The sequence below is a fragment of the Setaria viridis genome, chromosome 5 (genome assembly GCF_005286985.2).
Source record: "Setaria viridis chromosome 5, Setaria_viridis_v4.0, whole genome shotgun sequence".
In the NCBI taxonomy this organism is placed as follows: domain Eukaryota; kingdom Viridiplantae; phylum Streptophyta; class Magnoliopsida; order Poales; family Poaceae; genus Setaria; species Setaria viridis.
Window position 1 is genome coordinate 6511427 of NC_048267.2, and position 18861 is coordinate 6530287.

The following is an 18861-nucleotide window of genomic DNA, read 5'->3' on the forward strand; positions in this document are numbered from 1 at the left end:
AGCGGGAGTGTTCTGTGGAAGCCATGGACAACGAGCCTCAGGTCATCTTGAGGATGTCGGTCACCTTGTTCCACGGCGAAGCTTGCCTCCGTCCCCTGAAACCTCCCACGTTCAAGGTGAGTTTGCTCGCGTTCATTGGAGATAGGATGGTTGTCTCAGAAAGAGATAGGATGGTTGGTGCAAATAGATTAAAATTTTGTAAGTACTTCTTCCATTTCAAAATGTAGGTCGTTTTTTACTTTTTTCTAGATACATAGATTTCGCTATGTATTTAAACATAATCTATATCCATATGCATAGTAACAATCATGTATCTAAAAGAGTCAAAATGACCTACAATTTGAAACGGAGGGAGTACTATTTTGACATATTTTTTAAACAAACTATTTTGGCATGTTGTGTAAAACTATAAATCGATGATGCCTATTTCAGAAAGCTACAAATATTTTTGGTATTGCGTTGCACAAACTACAACTTTCTCACCACGGCATCACAGGCCTACCCGCTATGGTGACAATTAATAGCAGTTGTTTGTGAAAGTTGTAGCTTGGGCGACGTGGTACCAGAATAAATTTAGTTTTTTGAAATAGGTCTCAAAAGTTGTAGTTTTGCATGAACACAAAACATGTCAAGATAGTTATATGTTTCGGAAATATTGTGTAGATTTTAGAACGAGGTCGTAGACATTTTTTATTTTTCCAATCTATTGCCGTGACAAACTCTTGCACATGTGCATGCTACTGCCGTGCCGTGTTTCTGGTTGCAGTGTGAGGCCGGGCACCGCGTGTGCGGCACCTGCCGCGACAGTCACAGCAAGGCCTGAAATGGCGCCGCCACCACCTACGCCGCCTGCGTCGACGTGGACGCCTTCTTGCAGGACGCCAAGCTGCCGTGCGCGCACAGGGAGTTCGGGTGCGAGAGCTACGTCGTCTACCACGAGGAGGCGGACCACCTCCGCGCGTGCCCATGGGCGCCCTGCTCGTGCCCGGACCAGGGCTGCCCCTTCTTCAGCTCGCCGGCGCGGCTGCTCGAGCACCTGGGCGCCCACCACCCCTGGCCGGTCACCGCCGTGAGCTACGGGAAGCCGTGCAAGCTGCCGGTGCCGCCGCCGCAGGGCTGGCACATCCTCGTGGCCGGTGAGGAAGAGGAGGACCGGCGCGTGTTCCTCGTGGCCGCGTCCGTGCTCGGCGCGGCCACGGCGGTGTCCGTGGTGTGCGTGAGGGCGAACGGCGACGCGGCGGCGGGGGCGCCGCAGTTCGAATGCGTGCTCTGGGTGGAGGGCCCCGTGCACAACCGGGCGTACACGACGATAAGTTCCACGGTGAGGAGCAGCAACCTGTCTCGCGGTTTCGCGGCGGCGGACCAGGGCATGTTCCTGGCGGTGCCGCCGCAGTTGCTCCACGGCGCTTCCGGCGAGACGCCCGTCCTCACGGTTCGCATCAACAGAGCTGTGCTGATGCAGCAGAGCCCAGCACTCAAACACCATTCAAACACCAATCTAGTGTTTGGTTGAAGTGGGATGGAACGGTCCCGTCTAGTGTTTGGTTGAAGGGGTTAAATGGGTGATATGGATGATATTTTAACACCGTTAACTACAAATATTTTGTGGGTCCCATATGTCATTTAAAGTCCCACATGTCATCCTATATCCATTCTATTTATTTTTTTTCCCTTTTTCAATTTCCTCTTATCTTCTCCGGAGGAGCTCCCGGAGCCGCTCATGGGGTTGGACGCTGGAGAAGCTCGTGCCGCCGCCCGCCCGAGCAGCTCGCGGGGCTACCCATGCTCCTCGCAGGGCCGCCCGCTGGAGCAGCTCCCGCGGTTGCTCGCCAAAGCAGCCCGTCGGCTAGGAGCTCCGCCGCCAGGGCCCTCCGCCCGCCAAGACCTCCGCCGGCCAGGAGCTCCGCCACCAGGGCCCTCCGCCCATCGAGACCTCTGCCCGCTAGGAGCTGGCCTCCGCCGCCGGCAGCCCTCCGCCCGCCAGGAGCTAGCCTCCGTCGCGGGTAGCTGGTGTCCGCCGCTAGGAGCTGGCCTCCGCCTGTGCCGACGAGCAGAAGGAAGAAGATGCGCGGACGGCGGGCAAACGACGCGTGACGGAGGCGAAGTGGGATGCCCCCGTCCGCTCGTTTTGGTGGGATGGGGGTATCCCGCATCTGGAGGGTATATTTCCTCGTAGGGATGTTCCCGTCCCACTTGTCTCCATACCAAACGTGGGACGAAGTGGGATCGTCTCGTCCCGTCCCGTCCCGTCCCACCCGTCCCGTCCCGTCCCACTTTGTCCCTGGAACCAAACGCACCCCAAAGAGCTCCGGGAGAGTGCGGTAGCGAGGGTCCATGCATTGCCTGGGCGCTGCAATTGCACAAGAGATGTCTGCATATATTATATAAATACAATTCTTTAGATGAATCTAATAGCACTAATATTAGGTTGTAATTCTATGCAACTTACTTCATTATATGTTGACCAAAGTTAAAGGAAAAATTCGCTACTAGACACTAATCTTATGTGAAATTTGCTGGAAAAAAAACTATGCTATAGTCTCAACTAGTTCATCAACTTGCGTAGAAGATAAACAAATGTTAGAAGTGATAGACTTTAGTTACAAGTTACTCTATACACCTTTTCATTTTCATCATAGTTTTTTCATTTTACATGGCACCTCCATTGGGTTTAACCTGTGATTAGCTAAAATTTAAGCTTAAGTTATATGTTTAACATGGAAATTAATACGCATCGCTTCTTGTGTAAATACGTGGCTAGTATGGTAACACTCACTTCGTCCTGAAATAAATCTTCTACTCCCTCCATCCCAAAAAGATGCAACTCTCGCTTCCCAAGAAGTCAACCAATTTTAAATTTGACCAAATTTATATAAAATAGTACTAACATTTATGGTAAAAAATAAATATCAATAGATTAATCATATGATATATTTTTCATACTAAATCTATTTGGATATTTGAATATTAGTATTTTTTATAAATTTGGTCAAACTTGAAACTGTTTGACTCCTCGAGAAGAGAGAGTTGCATTCTTTTTGAAACGGAGGGAATAGTTAGTAATATTATATATGATAATGATATGAAGCAAAATATTTAAAAAAACTCTAGTCCGTGGCAGTGAAAGATGCAAATGATCAAGAAAGAAGAAGGCAGCGCTGCAAATTGCGCCGTTAGTACCTGTTCACCGCATTGATCAACAACGACGTGGCCACGGAGTGTCAAATTGATGCTCGGCAGATCACTCCCAGAGTACAGGTCCTGTTCCATTGCTCAGAGAACGACAATGCTTAACGAAATTAAGATCCGATCGATCGCTTTTGGCTTCAAAGTTCAAACTACTGTACTATTTCATGTGAAATTCCTATGCTTAGCGAACTTTTTATTTTTTTATTTTTGAGGAAAAGCGGAGACTACCAGTCTACAACTGTGCTTTCTTTTGTCCCATTGCCACTTTGTTTTTACCTTTTTTTATCTCTTCCTATTCTATGTGAGCTATGCCACTTCCCAGCTACTACCAGTACGTACGATTAAAAGTTGGATGCCATGGAATAGAGAATGAGAAGGTGCTCTCCTCGTAATCCGTCTGCTTATCAAACGCCTGCAACGTTGTTAGCTCACTGTCACCAGGTGATCGGCTTGGCCCACCAACGACGCGTTTCAGTTTGCGATGTTGCAGTTCATATCGATGGGCACCTGCTGACCGAACCGAACAGAGTAGCATGTGCTTCTCCATGAGACATGGACGAAAAGCAAGGCGCCCAGCAATGGTGGCTTGGTGTGCCTGCATGATTGCCTGAAAGCCATAGCCATTGGCACCATTTGAGCGTAATGGCACCATTTGAGCAGAAAATGGACCCAACGGTTACTTTTGAGCAATGCATGTCTCGCTTTACTACTCTTTTTTTAACGGCCTACTGTATCTGTATGTTGAGCTTTGAGTTGGCCTCTTTTGAACAAAGGATAAATGCATGTGTTTGATTTTGGGATCAAGTAGAATGGATTGGATTCATCCCATTTTTTTAGGTTGGGTTTAACCCATGTCGTGTTTGGTTGGGAGGCATGAGCCAATTCCAGTTTTTTATTTGGTTAGAGGGACTAAAAAGGTTGGGATGGATGTCATTTTAACACCGTTAGTCACATCTGCTAGACTTAACATTTTCTTTTTTTTCTTTTACCCAACCTTATCTTCTATCCATGTCGTCCTCCACTCCCGCAAGGCCTCCCCGTGGAGTTGGCGTTCCCCGCGGCAGTGGAGGGGGGAGGCGGAGCCCGGCTGCGGCGGCAAGGACCCGAGGGTGATGGCCGGGGAAGTAGAAGAGCGTGCATGGGATGATGGCCGGCGGAGGGTGAACTAGCCGGCCGGTGGCGGAGCTCCCATAGGTGGGCCCCGCAACCACCTCCGCGAGCGCACGAACGGACTTGGACGGAGCTGACGGGGAAAGAAGCGGGTCGAGTGCATCTGCTCGTTTTGAGCGGATGCATTCGACCTGCATCTACGGGGTATATTCCCCTCGAGGTCCGTTCCAACCCACGTGAATCTCCATCCAAACACAAGTCCATTTGGGTTCGATCGCCCGAACCCTCAAACCAAATACACCCGAACAGATTTGACAAGGATGGAGGTGCAAAATAGATTTTAGAGTTTTGTTTTTTACAAATACTTTGGTTCAAACGCTGTAAATAAATTCTCCCACAAGATTCGCCTCCCCCTGATCAAGAGATGTAGTTGCATCATTGCCTCATCTAACCACCGGTCACACTCAAGGCTAATTGCCTGTGCAGCTGTTCTACCACCCCTTTTGTGTAGGAATGGATACTTTTGTCCATACACCGCCGCAAGGGACTACTGCTATTTGTGTGCTCTACAGCTCTGCTCACTGCCCACGGCCGATTCAATCGTTCAGACTTCAGAGTCCACTCCACGCCTCCACCCAAAAGTTCTCGGCTCTCCTCCGTCTCCGTGGCCCATGTCTGAGCAGCAGAAGAGGGTTTCCACGCCGGAGAACGGCCACGGCGGCAAGAGGCCGAGGGCGCTGGCCTCACCGGACGGCGGGGTCAAGCAGGAGCGGCGAGGGCAAGCGGAGGCGAGCCAGGGCGGCGAGGGAGAGGGAGCCGTGGTGGCCGTGCAGGCCATGGACGATCCGCAGATCAGCGTCAGGATCTCCGTCGCCCGTCTCCACTGCAACGCCTGCCTCGTCCCTCTCAAGCCCCCCACCTTCAAGGTCCGTTCGCTCTTCCTGCTGATCGCCATGGTCGATGGGATGATTTGGGAGAGGAAATTTCGGTTCTTTTTCGGGTGGATGGAGAGGGTTTTCTGAGAGGAAATCTTGCACCTATTTTTTTCTTTTCTTCCTGGATGGAAAGGGTTTTCTGGGAGGAAATCAAGAACTTGGTTCGGAGTGGGGGGTTTTGTTTGAATCTTTTTTGGACGGGAAGAAATTCTGTGCAAGGAAACGCTGATGTCATGATCGATTGACTCCCCCAAGCTGTTTCCGTGGTGTTTTTGGTTGCAGTGCGAGGCAGGGCACGTCGTGTGCTCCACCTGCCGTGGCAGACACGGCCAGGGCTGCGCCGGCGCCGGCGCCTACGCCGCCTGCGTCGAGCTGGACGACATCGTGCGCGACGCCAAGGTGCCCTGCGCCTACGAGGAGTACGGGTGCACGAGCTGGGTCGTCTACCACAAGGTGGTGGACCATCACCGCACCTGCCGCTGGGGGCCCTGCTTCTGCCCGGACTCCAGCTGCGAGCTCTACGCCTCGCCGGCGAGGCTGGCCGAGCACTTCGCCGCCCACCACGCCTGGCCCGTCGCCAAGATCGCCTACGGGAAGCCGTGCAAGCTCGCCGTCCCGGGGCCCCAGGGCAGGCAGGTCCTCGTCGGCGAGGGCGACGGGTGCGTGTTCCTGGTGTCCCCGTGCGCGCTCGGCGCGGCCACGGCCGTGTCGCTGGTGTGCGTGAGGGCGGGCGGCGACGCGGTGGCGGGGGCGCCCCAGTTCCGCTGCAAGCTCTGGGTGGAGGTCGAGGGCAACAAGGAGAACCTGGCGCTGGTCACGTCCATGGTGGCCAGCAGCAACCTGTCCGGCGGGTTCGTGGCGGCGGAGCAGGGCATGTTCCTGGCGGTGCCGCCGGAGCTGCTTCACGACGAGTCCGGCGAGGCGCCCGCCCTCATGGTCCGCATCGACAGGGCCGGCGCAGCCGCTGCCGCTGCCAGTGCCAGGTCCCCGTCCGCCACGCCGCCGTCGAAGCTCCCCAAGAGGCTGCAGTAATGGCGAGAGGAAACTAGTAGGCAGCAATTAGCTTGGTTTCATCAAGTGCCTCCCTTGATCTTTTGCATCTGTATTGGCAATTAGAATTTCAGTGTGGCATAGCAGTTGCTGGATCGGCAAGGATCAATATCCTGTGGTGGCATGGATTGGTACTCTGATGTTAAATGTCTGTGGATTATTCACCTGACAAATGCGGTCTCCTAGTACTCTGATGTTAACGTCTCTGGGTTTTATGTCTAAGTAGCCATTTGGAATGTGCGAATTGCATGCTGCAAGTTTGTTTTTGTGTTCTTGATGGGCCATGAAAGTTTGCACTCTGAAATCAACTGCATTGTGATATTTGGGGAAGGGGAATCACAAGATAGATGTATCCATTTCTATGTAGAACACTAGCACCTGACGTGCAGATCAACCAAACCTTTTGTAATCTTTCCATCCAAAGGTCCTGCAGAGAGGATCATGACTTACTCATGATGTTATCTTTCCCTGTTTCTTCCCGGTGTTTTGTTCCTTTTTTATGAGGAAATCTCCGGTGTTCCCGGTGAGGATTTGCATTGATCAAGGAACGCTCACCTGTGGCTGAGGAATTGGCCGCACACTAGAAACGGCAACACTGCACGGTTCCCTTTCGTCCTTGCCACTTTGAATGTGAGTCATGTCTGAGCAGCAGGCGACGAAGAGGGGCTCGGCTCCGGCGGACGGCGAGCACAGCCGCAGCGGCAAGAAGCCGAGGGCGCCGCCGCAGGCCATCGCGCCCCGCGCCGTGGTCAAGCAAGAGCGAGAGGAGGAAGGCGACACGACCCAGGGCAGCAGCGAGGGAGAGGCGAGCCAAGGCGGCAGCGAGGGAGGGGAAGCTGTGGCGTCGGTGGGACTGGAAGCCATGGATGAGCCGCAGATTAACCTGACCATGGGCGTGTCCTTGCTCCACTGCCAGGCTTGCATTCTGCCCCTCAAGCCTCCCACGTTCGAGGTGAGAATTTTTTTCTACCCCACTGGTCGTGGTGACGCATGCAAAAGGATTTCCGTGGAAATGTGGTACCAAATGTTCAATCTTTTGGGGTTTTCTTTTGGTAAAGATTGGTACTTACATCTGTGGGCTATGGCTAGTTGAGAATTTTTCAGTCTGCGAGTTCTTGCCGTTGTTTGTGGTTGCAGTGCGAGGCCGGGCACGTCGTGTGCTGCACCTGCCGCGGCAAGCACGGCGAGGCGTGAGGCCGCGCCGCCACCTACGCCGCCTGCCGCAAGCTGGACGCCGTCCTGCTCGACGCCAAGCTGCCGTGCCAGCACCACGAGTTCGGATGCAAGAGCATGGTCGTCTACTACCAGGCCGCCGACCACCACGCCGCGTGTCCGTGGGCGCCCTGCTCCTGCCCGGGCGGTTGCGGCTTCCTCACCTCGCCGGCGCGGCTCGTCGAGCACTTCCACACCGACCACCGCTGGCCCGTCACCAGCGTCCGCTACGGCCCGGCGTGCAAGTTCCCCGTGCCGGCGCCGGCGGAGGGCTGCCACGTCCTCGTGGGCGAGGGGGACCGGAGCGTGTTCCTCGTGTCCCCGTGCGCGCTCGGCGGCGCGGTCACGGCCGTGTCGCTGGTGTGCGTAAGGGCGGGCGGCGCCGCGGCGGCGGCGGGGGCGGCCCAGTTCAAGTGCACGCTCTGGGTGGAGCTCCCGAGCAACAAGGACAAGCTGGTCCTGATCATGTCGGCGGTGCGCAGCAGCGATCTGTTCGGCGGGTTTCCGGCGGCCGACAAGTACATGTTCCTGGCGGTGCCGCCGGTGCTCCCGCACGACGCGTCCGGCGAGGCGCCTGATCTCATGGTCTGCATCGACAAAGCTGACGGTTCCGCTGCAAACTCTACCACTCCACCGGCGAGGAGATCCGGTAGGCTGCAGTAGTAATGGTGGTCGGTCGGAGAATAGGCAGGAGTAGCAATTATTAGGTTCTAGCAGCGCCATGATCTTTGGCCTGCATTAGGTAGACGGTGGTAGGCTTTGCTAGGATCAGATCGAAGAGCAATGTGGCCATGTTTGTGTACTTATTATGATGCAGACTGTACTACTACATTGCTCTGCCTTCTGCTTGTGATTCTAACCTGATTATGGTACTCTTTTGCTAACGTTGGCATTTGATCTCCGCATTTTACTTCTATAGGCACCCGTTTGGAACCTGTGGACTTCATATGATTCATGTACTTTGAAACTTCTATGAAATTTGTTTGTGTCCTAAACTTCTAATTGGCTTCTTCAAAGTTTGCACTGTGACAAGGATACACTGCTTCCAATTGGGTTCTTCAAGTTTGCACTGCGACAAGGAGACGCTGATAATATGGAAGGAAAATGCATGAGGAGTTCAAGTGTTTTGAACCCACCTCTTTCAATTCACTTGAGAAGTTGACCAACATAACGAGATCAGTTGTGCAGATCACCCAAACTTTTCTCGTAGTTTAATTTGGCTTTCTACATTTCCTAATGGAGAGGATCGCGAGAGTGAGAGATGCACTGCCGCACTGCCCATTGGTCACGAAAGTATGACGTGTTGGGGGAATTGATTGCACGCGCAGCACACCGAAGGCAGAAACATTGGCTGCACTGCCCATCGGTCACAAAAGAGGAAGAGTTTGGTTACTCGAGCTAAAGTTTAGTCCGTGTCACATCGAATATTCGGAGGAGGTTAATGAGGAGGACTAAATATGAGTTAATTATAAAATTAATTGCACAGATGGAGGCTTAACAACGAGACGAATCTATTAAGCCTAATTAATCCATTATTAGCAAATACTTACTGTAGCAGCACATTGTCAAATCATGGACTAATTAGGCTTCATAGATTCGTCTCGCTGTTTAGCCTCCACTTATATATAATGAGTTTTGTAAATAGTCTATATTTAATACTTCTAATTAGTATATAAATATTCGATGTGACAGATAAGCAGCTGGAACCCAACATCCCTTAAATGTTGTTTAGGGCACGTTTGGTTTTGTACATAGCATTGCCTAACCTCGCTTGCCAGGCAAGGCTTGCCTTGCCGGCGGCGGAGAGCCGTTCCGGCTTGCTTGCACAGGCCCCTAGGCAGCACGTCAAGCAAACCAACAAGGCGAGGCGAGGTTTGTCACTGGACCCAAAAGCGCTCTAGATTTTGGGCCGAGAGAAACAACAAAAACATTGATCCAAACATTGCAAGACATGCGGAAACTTTCATGTGCCATCTGAATTCTGAAATTTGAAAAGAATTTACTATCTCACGTGCGTAGATGCAGCTAGGACTTAAAAAGGACGTGCCCTGAAGTAAAAAAAAAACTCTTTTACCGTGCCATAGGCTTTATGCACTCAGTAAAATTTTATCTACTCGTGTACTCCACTCCCACGGACTGCTCCAGCCTCCAGGAATGTGTAGTGTAGGAGAGTACTGCACTACTAGTGCAGCACAGAAGCAGAAGCAGCTTGAAAGCTGGCCCAAACCCACGTGGCAATAGAAGCTTTTTGCTGCTTTTTTTTTAACCAAGTTTTTCTACTATACTAGAAAGCAATTGGAGTATGTCTATATCACAATCCGGTTCTTTCAGGTCATTAGAGGTTTGCCCCCCTTTTTAACTCTTCAATTGCTTTTTCTTTGGCTTCACTGAACTGCTAGGTGCCAAGTTTTTTTTAAAAAAAAACGGATTTTGCTTCCTGACTCCACTAGACTAGACTAGACCACTGGGTCTCTGGAATCTGGGAACATCCGAACATCAGAATCCAAGGCCTTGTTTAGTTCCCAATTTAGAAGTGGCAAAATTGGCATTTTGCCATAAATGCGCAACTGTAGCATTTCGTTTGTATTTGTGAATTATTGTCCAAACATTGACTAATTAGGCTCAAAAGATTCGTCTCGCAAAGTACAACAAAACTGTGCAATTAGTTTTTGATTTCATCTACATTTAGTACTCCATGCATGTACCGCAAGTTTGATGTGATGGGGAATCTTCTTTTTGCATAGTGCCAAAGTTGGGATTTTGGAGGGAAGTAAACAAGGGCCAAGCTTCACCCCTTGTTGATGGTATGAGGCCTGCCCTCAACTAGTTTTCTAGTCGAGACGAGTAGTCATCGGCGAGTCGATATGGTCGGACGTCAGGGTAGCAGTGCTCCCATGCATCTCTTGTGTGCGCCAAGCATAGATCTTAAAGTCTTCTGGTACCCCTCTGTGTGTGCATAGCATAGAACTCCAAATTTTTTTCCGGCAAGGACAAAGGGGGCAGTAGCAAATCTCTTCCTTGATGGAATTCTCTCGCCTTGGAACTTGCGCCACAATGGTGTTTCTAAGGGGGTGTTTGGATACGAGGTGCTAAACTTTAACAGTGTCACATCGGATGTTCGAATGCTAATTAGGAGGACTAAACATGAGCTAATTATAAAAATAATTGCAGAACCCTGTGCTAATTCGCGAGACGAATCTATTAAGCCTAATTAATCCATCATTAGCAAATGGTTACTGTAGCACCACATTGTCAAATCATGAACTAATTAGGCTTAATAGATTCGTCTCGCGAATTATACTCCATCTGTGCAAATAGTTTTGTAATTAGCCTATGTTTAATACTCCTAATTAGCATCCAAACATCCGATGTGACAGGTGTTAAACTTTAACAGGGTGTTCCCAAACACCCCCTAAATTCTGACTCGTTGTAGATGGAAACAGTCGGATCCAAAGCAGGTTCGCAGGTGGTCCGAATAGGACACGGAAAAATAATTCCTCCTTTGATCTTGATGCGTGAACAGCAGCTGGGGAATTTCTCCACTCCACTTCGAACTTGGCAGCATGCGACCTTGGATGGTAACATGAAATCGATTCTGCGTTGGTCTTATATTTGTGGAGAATTTCATCGAGATGGTGAGTTGTTGTGATTTGATCAGCTCGTTACAACAATATGTCGTACTGAGGAGATTGATCTTGTTGATGAAGAGGTTCTTCAAGCTCACCCGATGATCTTGACGATCACCCCTACCTGGTGTGCCAGATGTCAGTAATTTATACCCGGCAACCTACCGAGGGGTATCCCGAGGTAGTAGATTGGTTGGTGGGGAATCGTTGGACCTAGAACCCGAAGGTAAAAGCGAGAACACAAGACACAGATTTATACAGGTTCGGACCGCCAGAGTAGCATAATACCCTACGTCCGATTTGGGGTGTTGTATATTGCACGTTGCGCTCGGGTGTTGTTTGGTATTGAGGATTTGATCCTCTGCTGTGGTTCTCAGCTACCGATCTAGGTACCCCTACCCTCCTTTATATACTCCATATATACTCCAGGGGCGGGATTACTAGTCGGTTACAAGAAGGAGTCCTAGTAGAATTACAGGGAAATCCTAGGAGAGTTCATCTTCTTTCGTCCTTGCGAGTACTAGGGATCTATCCCCGACAGCAAGGTGGGGGAAAGACTGGGCGGCGGGAGGTAGAAGAAATGGTCGGGTGCTAGAAGAAGCAGCGCGGGTTGTCAGATGCAAATCAGATGGCTCAAAGCAATTGGGTGAGATGTGCTGTTGTTTTACCCAAGTGACCCTAGACACTTCTCAATTTTTACATGCCATGATTTTTGCTGGGCAACGATTGGAATCTAGGTAATCAGGATCTAGACCCTTACAATTTGCTACAATAGCAAGGTGTCCCACGTAAATAGCGTGGGTATCTAGATTTTTTTACCAATATTTATGTTATACTTTTACTTTAAAATGTATGGAAATAATTTTTCAAATGGTGTCATTGTAATAGTTTATTCAAATGGATCAAATTGAGGTCACTCATATTGTGTGGAGGAGTTTTTGATAAGGAGAAAAGAATATTCCTTACATAGAAACATATTTTTTATATTTTCCTAACGCCTCATGTTTATCTTACATGGAACACTATTTTCATGAATTTAATTTTTTTTTACCAGCGATGCACTTTTCCCTTGAGAGTTTTAGTTATAGTGCATGAAAACTTATTTTTCTAGGTTTTTTAGAATAAGATCCAGATGAGTGGCTCAATCAATACCAATAATCACCTTTATTTTCTTTCTTCTACAATCTTGGTTGCTAAAGCCCCATGAATACATGCTTACATACTCCCATATCGCCTTAAGACTGCTACACCTTTTTCCCAACACGTGTCGTGAATGTGATCTACAAATTCACTGTTTGGAGCTAGCAAGGTATAGTTTTCTCCTTTATGCTTGTTCCTTCTTTACTACTTCTGCTTTTAGGGCTATTTACCCACTATGTTGCCAACATCGAGATGCATCCCTGACGCTTGACGGTGCATGTGGTTTCCTCTTTACGAACACTTTCTGTAGCTTTATATGGATAGGCATGCATGTCAAATATCAACTTCCATGTTGCTAGATTACATCAGCATTCCATGCGTGTTGCATCATCTATCATTCCATCTCTCCTTAGTTTTTGTAGATATCGGGCATCCACTGATCACAATGCTACATAGCAAGGCATCACCATCTTGCTACTTCTCCTTGTCACCGGAGTTGATCACGGGTGATACTCACCATTGTGACTGGGCTAGGATCGTGTCGTGGCTATGCCGTAATTGTACTATCTCTCCTGTGCTCCTAATCTTTGTATCTAGTTATTGTTGCACTTTCCAAGTCTTGAAACTCTTGTCACTTTCTACATCAAAATTACTGATTGTGCATTTGTTCTCTGTATGCTGCTATGTGGCTACACTTCTTTGTTGCCAACCCACTATTTTTCTCCATAGTTGTCATCGCCCATGTTGATCTTTTCCTCCCATTTCTTTTGATCATAGTTGTTCTTGGAAGCTATTGTTATTAAGTTCTGCTTCTCCATGGCCACTCCAAAGTTTTTCTTCATGGTTATCATCACGCTCCCGAAATTATCACTCTCAACACCTTTTAGTTTGGAGTAACGCAGAGCAAAGCTTTAGACTGTTGCTTACACTAAAAAACATCACAGTCCCTTGTACCATCATCAACGGCACTCATGTTTTGAGATGTTGACAATGTGACGAAGGGACATCAAGTTTCGATGAATGGCATGGTCAAGCCACTACTTAGCTATTGATCCTTAAGATTTATCTATAATATCTAATCTTCATATTTGTTCATAACTCAACCGGAAGTAGAAGCATGCATTTTTCTATCGTTTTCCAAACTAACACTGTAGTAAAATTGAAAGTCAAAAGGTGGCAATTACGACGTAGTTGATGTACTCTGCAGTGCCATGCAACTGCTTAAGTGATACGTACACTTTTGTAATAGGTACAAAAGAGGCAATTGTTAATTGGTTATAGAAGCAATAAAGAAAGGTGTACCAGTAATGGTAGTATTATGAAAACAAATGGTTATCATGAAAAAATTTAAGTAATTTGCTTCCACATATCAATGGAAACTAATATACCATATTTTAGTTTTTTCCTTATAACTTAGTCCTTTATTATTCATTAGGTACATTGATTTTTTATTTTTTTCTATTTCCTCCAAAATTCATATAGAATACTACCAATTTCCTATTACTTTAGTTTCAAATTCAACTATATTAATCTAAATCATTAGATTATCATATAATCAATATTTTATATCATTTCCTATTAGCTTGGCAATTTTATTCTGATTTTTTATTGTAGATTTAGATATTTTTATCAATCATATTTACATATCTGCATGTTAAATTTAGTTGTTGTTAATCATATTCGATATGGATTCTTTGGTCCACTGCTAATTTTATTTTATTTTAAATTATAAATTTAACTATTTAATAATCATATTCGGCATGTACTCGTTTATCAAGTGCTAGTTTCCTTTATGTTTAATTCCGCATTTAACAATTTAAATAAATCTTTTGCACTGCAAAAGCTCGCTATATGGAAACATCCTGAGGTAAGTAACATCGTTGACATAAATTGTCAAATGAAATCCTTCGCACTGCAAAAGTCTATGAAGTCAAAGTGGCTTCATTTATGGAGGGAATACATATCTGCAGCAGTACGCGCTTCCATGCATGAGTTTGACTCGAACTTGAGCACAAACTAAATCCTCTAACCGCTAGGGATATATGCTAGAATTAGAAAAAAATGACAATAGGTTAAGCATATATAATTTTTGTGCAAGTAGACAAAAAAAAGCAAAGTTAAATGGGACATTGTTGAATAGGTCTTCAAATTTTAAATTGAATTGCACCATAGTCAAACTACTGACGTACAATCAAAATAAATATATTATTACTATAAATTCAGAAGATTTTTTATCAAACGATGCTACCATATGCAATTATCTTGGATGTTTTTTTTTGCTGATCCTCGATCTGGTTGGCAATATGGTAGATGCAACAATAGATACAATAAAATACTTTCTTTGATATAATAAAGGAAGCTGATAATATCCTGGTGGTAGGGGCTGAACGCTGGGCCTTGCTAGCCACAGCGCGCTAGCAGGCCTGCTGGCCACCGATCCGACAGCCCCTCCAACTCTCTCCGAGCTTTCCTTTTTCTTAAAAAATTTTAATTCCCACCTTTCCATTTTTTATATTATAACTTAAACACATAATTTCGCCACATAACTTGGTACTAAAAATTTTTATCAGATAATTTTTAAGCACAACTTTGATGGCATGTGGAACTTATATGCACAATTTTTTGAAGAATAATTTATACACATAACTTTTTTGAAAGCTTACGTGATAATTTTTAGCACAAATTTCATAATATGCATAATTTATACGCATAATATTTGCACACAAATTTTACGATAGTGTTGTTAAACAACTTATGCATGTATCTTACATAAACGTTATTCACTTGAGTAAAAAATGATATAAAAAAATTGGATGAAAAACGGAAAAGGAAAAAAAAATAAACGCAGCAGGTGCCGCGTCCGCCCGCGCGCGGCAACGGTTACGTGGGCGGTGGGCCCCGCGGCAGCGCGTCGCGCTAGCGCGCGGGCGCGGAATCAACATTGCGCTGAAGGCTCTATGGTTTAGGTCATGAGTTCAATTCTTTCAGGCATTTTTTTTCCAACCAACCAGCTTCCGGTTTTTTGAGCTGGTTTGTTCCGGGGTTGTTTTCGGGAGCGAGGGTAGAGTCCGAATATGCGCGGTTTTCTCGAGGAGGGAGTACGGGATTCTTGTTTTTTGCCCTGTTTTTCTCGAGGAGGGGTACAAAGTCCGGTTTTGCGGTATAGAGTCCGGTTTTGCACCGGTACCGGTTTTTACCGAGGGGCACGGTTAAGGGCCAAAATTATTTTATTAATAGGTAAAGTCTAATGATATTCAACTTGGACTCTTTGGTCAAGTGATATTTTCTTTTTTATTCCGAAAATAGTTATTTATTAATAAATTTTGACATGAACTCTTAAGATTAGTCTACACCGTTAGGTCTTCATAAAAATCCAATGGTGTATACTCTTCCTTTTTAATTAATATGGGAATTTCTAGATCCTCTCGGCGAATGTGGTGGCTTCTTTAACACTACTCCGTATTATGTTAAGATAATAGATTTACTCACAGTTGGTACTGAACATAAAAACTTGTTCATCCTCTCACACAGCCCACTTTAAACTAGTACTCCCTCTATTCCAAATTATAAGTCATTCTAACATTCTTGGAGAGTCAAAACATCTTAAGTTTGACCAAATTTATACAATAAAGTACTAATATTTATGATACCAAATAAGTACCATTAGTTTTTTTATTAAATATATTTTCATGATATATCTATTTGGTGCCATAATTTTTTGTGATCCTCTGTATTGGTTAAACATAAAATGGTTTGACTCTCTAGGAAAATTGAAATGACTTATAATTTTGGAACAGAGTTATAATTTGGAGCAGAGGGAGTATCATATTTTGCATATTCCTTCTATTTTTATATCAACTACTCCAATGTATGGGGTATGTAATTGTTTGGTGTGCTAACGTTGTTCCGTAGCAGCCATTAAGGTGGTGGCTACTGAGTACTGACCAGCGTATACGGAGCATCCGAATTAAAAGCCCTCCCTTAATCAGTGAGTATGGAGGCCGCAGAGGCGCAGAGGCTGGTCCGACCAGCGAGCCGGCGCCGATGGAGGGCGTCGAGCGCCGCAGCAAGAGGGCAAGGGAAGAAGGGCCGCTGCTGTTCGGCGTCCAGCTGATCAAGCAAGATGGAAAAGAAGACGAACTGGTCGAAGCCGAAGCCGAAGTCGAAGCAGCACCACAAGGTGCAGAAGCAATCGTTGTTTCATCTGAAACCCCGGCGAAGCCACCGGCAGCCGTTCAGGTGGACAAGGGCCGGCTCTACTGCTCGCTGTGCTCCTCCTTGCTGAAGCCTCCCATCTACCAGGTCAGAGACACCGGATGCCCTTCTCGATCGGATTTCTTCGTGTACGCAGAATTGCAGTTCGCTCCCATGTCCTGGCACTGATTTCTTCTGGTTGTCTGCGTCGGCGTGCAGTGCGCGGTGGGGCACATCGCGTGCTGCCGCTGCCGCGTCAAGCTCCCGGACAGCGGCTGCCGCACGTGCCGCGGCGGCGGCGGCGGAGACGGCGCCGCCCCCGCCTCCTCCTACGCGCACTGCCCCGGGCTGGACCACTTCTTCGCCGACCTCCGCGTGCCGTGCCGCTACGCGGAGTACGGCTGCGAGAGCTTCGTCCCCTACTTCCGCAGCGACGAGCACCGCGACGCGTGCGGGCACGCCCCGTGCCACTGCCCGGAGCCCGGCTGCTACCTCATCTGCTCGCCCACGGCGCTCGCCGCCCACCTCGCCGGCGAGCACTCCTGGCCCGTCGACGAGATAGCCTACGGCACGCCTCGCATGCTCGCCGTCCCGGTGCCCCCGCCGCCGGCGCCTGCCCCAGCGCCGGCGCGGCACGTGCGGCTGCTGCGCGGTGACGACGCGTCCGTGTTCGCGGTGGCCGCGGGCCCGCTGGGCGGCGGCGCGGCGGTGTCAGTGGTGCTGGTCCGGGCCGACTCCCCCGCGCACCCGCGGCTCGCGTGCACGTTCTGCGCGAAGCCGCCCCCGGAGTCGGCGGCGGCGGGCCTCGAGGAGGGGAGCTGCTGCTTCTTCGCGACCATGCCGGTGAGGAGCAGCGCGCTGGCCGACGGCGACGGCGTCGCGCTGGAGAAGGAGCTCTACTTCGCCGTGCCCGGGGAGATGCTGTGCGAAGGCAGCAGGGAGCTGCTCGTCTCTGTCCGCATCGATCGGTCGTGCGGACCTGAACCTGCATCAGAGGACTACAAAATGGTAGCTCAGAACTGATCGCTAGTACTAGTAGCAGCACCAGATTGGCTGTGGAGGGAGATTAGAATTAGGTGTGTTTGGATCTATGGGTTAATTTTTAGTTTCTATTTTTGGATACCAATTAGAAGGACTATAGGGCTAAACGTGAATTAATTATAAAACTAATTGCATAAGTCGTGGCTAATTTACGAGGCGAATTTATTAAGCTAATTAACTCACATGGTTAAATTATGGACTAATTAAGTTTAATAGATTCGCATTGCGAATTAGCCTTTATTTTATACAATGAATTTTGTAATTAATTTATATTTAATATTTCTAATTAGAGGGTTAACCTTTAGCTAGTAAGAGATAAATTAGGGTTAAACTTTAGCTAGTGAGGAGATTATTGTCGGTGTCTGTTTCGTTCGTATCTCCGTGATGATCTTTTGGTTTCTTCCGATTCTCCATATGATGGATATGCATACTTTTATCTTCCGATTCCTAGCCCTTGTTTAGTTCACCCCTAGGCCTCGTTTAGTTGACTAAGTTTGGAGGTGCCAAGTTACTGTTACAGTAATGTAGCATACTGTAGCGTTTCGTTTGTATTTGTGAATTATTGTCCAAATATTGACTAATTAGGCTCAAAAGATTCGTCTCGCAAAGGACAACAAAACTGTGCAATTAGTTTTTAATTTCGTCTACATTTAGTACTCCATGCATGTACTATAAGTTTGATGTCATGAGGAATCTTCTTTTTGCATAGTGCCAAAGTTGGGAGTTGGGGGTGAAGTAAACAAGGGCCTAACTTCCAACTTTGGCACTATAAAAAAGAAGATTCCCCATCACATCAAACTTATAGTACATGCATGAAGTACTAAATGTAGACGAAATTAAAAACTAATTGCACAGTTTTGTTGTACTTTGCGAGACGAATCTTTTGAGTCTAATTAGTCAATGTTTGGATAATAATTCATAAATACAAACGAAATACTACAGTATACTACAGTGCTGTAAAGGTAATTTAGCACCTCCAAACTTTGGTAACTAAGCCTACATGGATTCTCCAAATCTCCATGTACCTGTATGGTCTAACACTTTAGCCCTTGTTTACTTCCCTCCAAACTCCCAACTTTGACACTATGCAAAAAGAAGATTCCCCATCACATCAAACTTGCGGTACATGCATGGAGTACTAAATGTAGACGAAATCAAAAACTAATTGCACAGTTTTGTTGTACTTTGCGAGACGAATCTTTTGAGCCTAATTAGTCAATATTTGGACAATAATTCACAAATACAAACGAAACGCTACAGTTGCGCATTTATGGCAAAATGCCAATTTTGCCACTTCCAAATTAGGAAGTAGACAAGACCTAGCTATACGCTATGCTTTCGCTTTTTGCTGGTTTATTCAATAA

The 18861-nt window shown here is 47.3% G+C and overlaps 2 protein-coding genes, 1 non-coding gene and 1 pseudogene across 3 annotated transcripts; all 4 read left to right on the forward strand.

Annotated features, from left to right (window-relative positions):
- The first annotated feature begins 23 nt into the window (after positions 1 to 23).
- LOC117856164 (E3 ubiquitin-protein ligase SINA-like 10) lies at positions 24 to 2024 on the forward strand (annotated as a pseudogene).
- A 2850-nt stretch (positions 2025 to 4874) lies between these two features.
- On the forward strand, positions 4875 to 6457 carry LOC117858349 (uncharacterized). The gene is made up of 2 exons (XM_034741405.2): positions 4875 to 5225; positions 5517 to 6457. Exons 1-2 carry the CDS (start codon positions 4971 to 4973, stop codon positions 6264 to 6266), a joined length of 1005 nt encoding a protein of 334 aa, XP_034597296.1. The 5' UTR covers positions 4875 to 4970; the 3' UTR covers positions 6267 to 6457.
- A 133-nt stretch (positions 6458 to 6590) lies between these two features.
- On the forward strand, positions 6591 to 8159 carry LOC117858952 (uncharacterized). Its single transcript, XR_011898260.1, has 2 exons — positions 6591 to 7236; positions 7422 to 8159. It is a non-coding gene; the product is annotated as an uncharacterized protein (transcript).
- Positions 8160 to 16241: 8082 nt separating this feature from the next.
- Positions 16242 to 17658, forward strand: LOC117856165 (uncharacterized). The gene is made up of 2 exons (XM_034738595.2): positions 16242 to 16564; positions 16676 to 17658. The coding sequence occupies exons 1-2, from the start codon at positions 16307 to 16309 to the stop codon at positions 17477 to 17479; spliced, it is 1062 nt and encodes a 353-aa protein (XP_034594486.1). The 5' UTR covers positions 16242 to 16306; the 3' UTR covers positions 17480 to 17658.
- The last annotated feature ends 1203 nt before the right edge of the window (positions 17659 to 18861 follow it).

What these genes read in the sequence shown, in the direction of transcription:
- LOC117858349 (XM_034741405.2), top strand. Translation starts at nt 4,971, where the DNA reads ATGTCTGAGCAGCAGAAGAGGGTTTCCACGCCGGAGAACGGCCACGGC. An exon ending in TCAAGCCCCCCACCTTCAAG is followed by an intron (nt 5,226 to 5,516) that starts GTCCGTTCGCTC and finishes TTTTGGTTGCAG; the next exon opens with TGCGAGGCAGGGCACGTCGT.
- LOC117856165 (XM_034738595.2), top strand. Translation starts at nt 16,307, where the DNA reads ATGGAGGGCGTCGAGCGCCGCAGCAAGAGGGCAAGGGAAGAAGGGCCG. An exon ending in TGAAGCCTCCCATCTACCAG is followed by an intron (nt 16,565 to 16,675) that starts GTCAGAGACACC and finishes GTCGGCGTGCAG; the next exon opens with TGCGCGGTGGGGCACATCGC.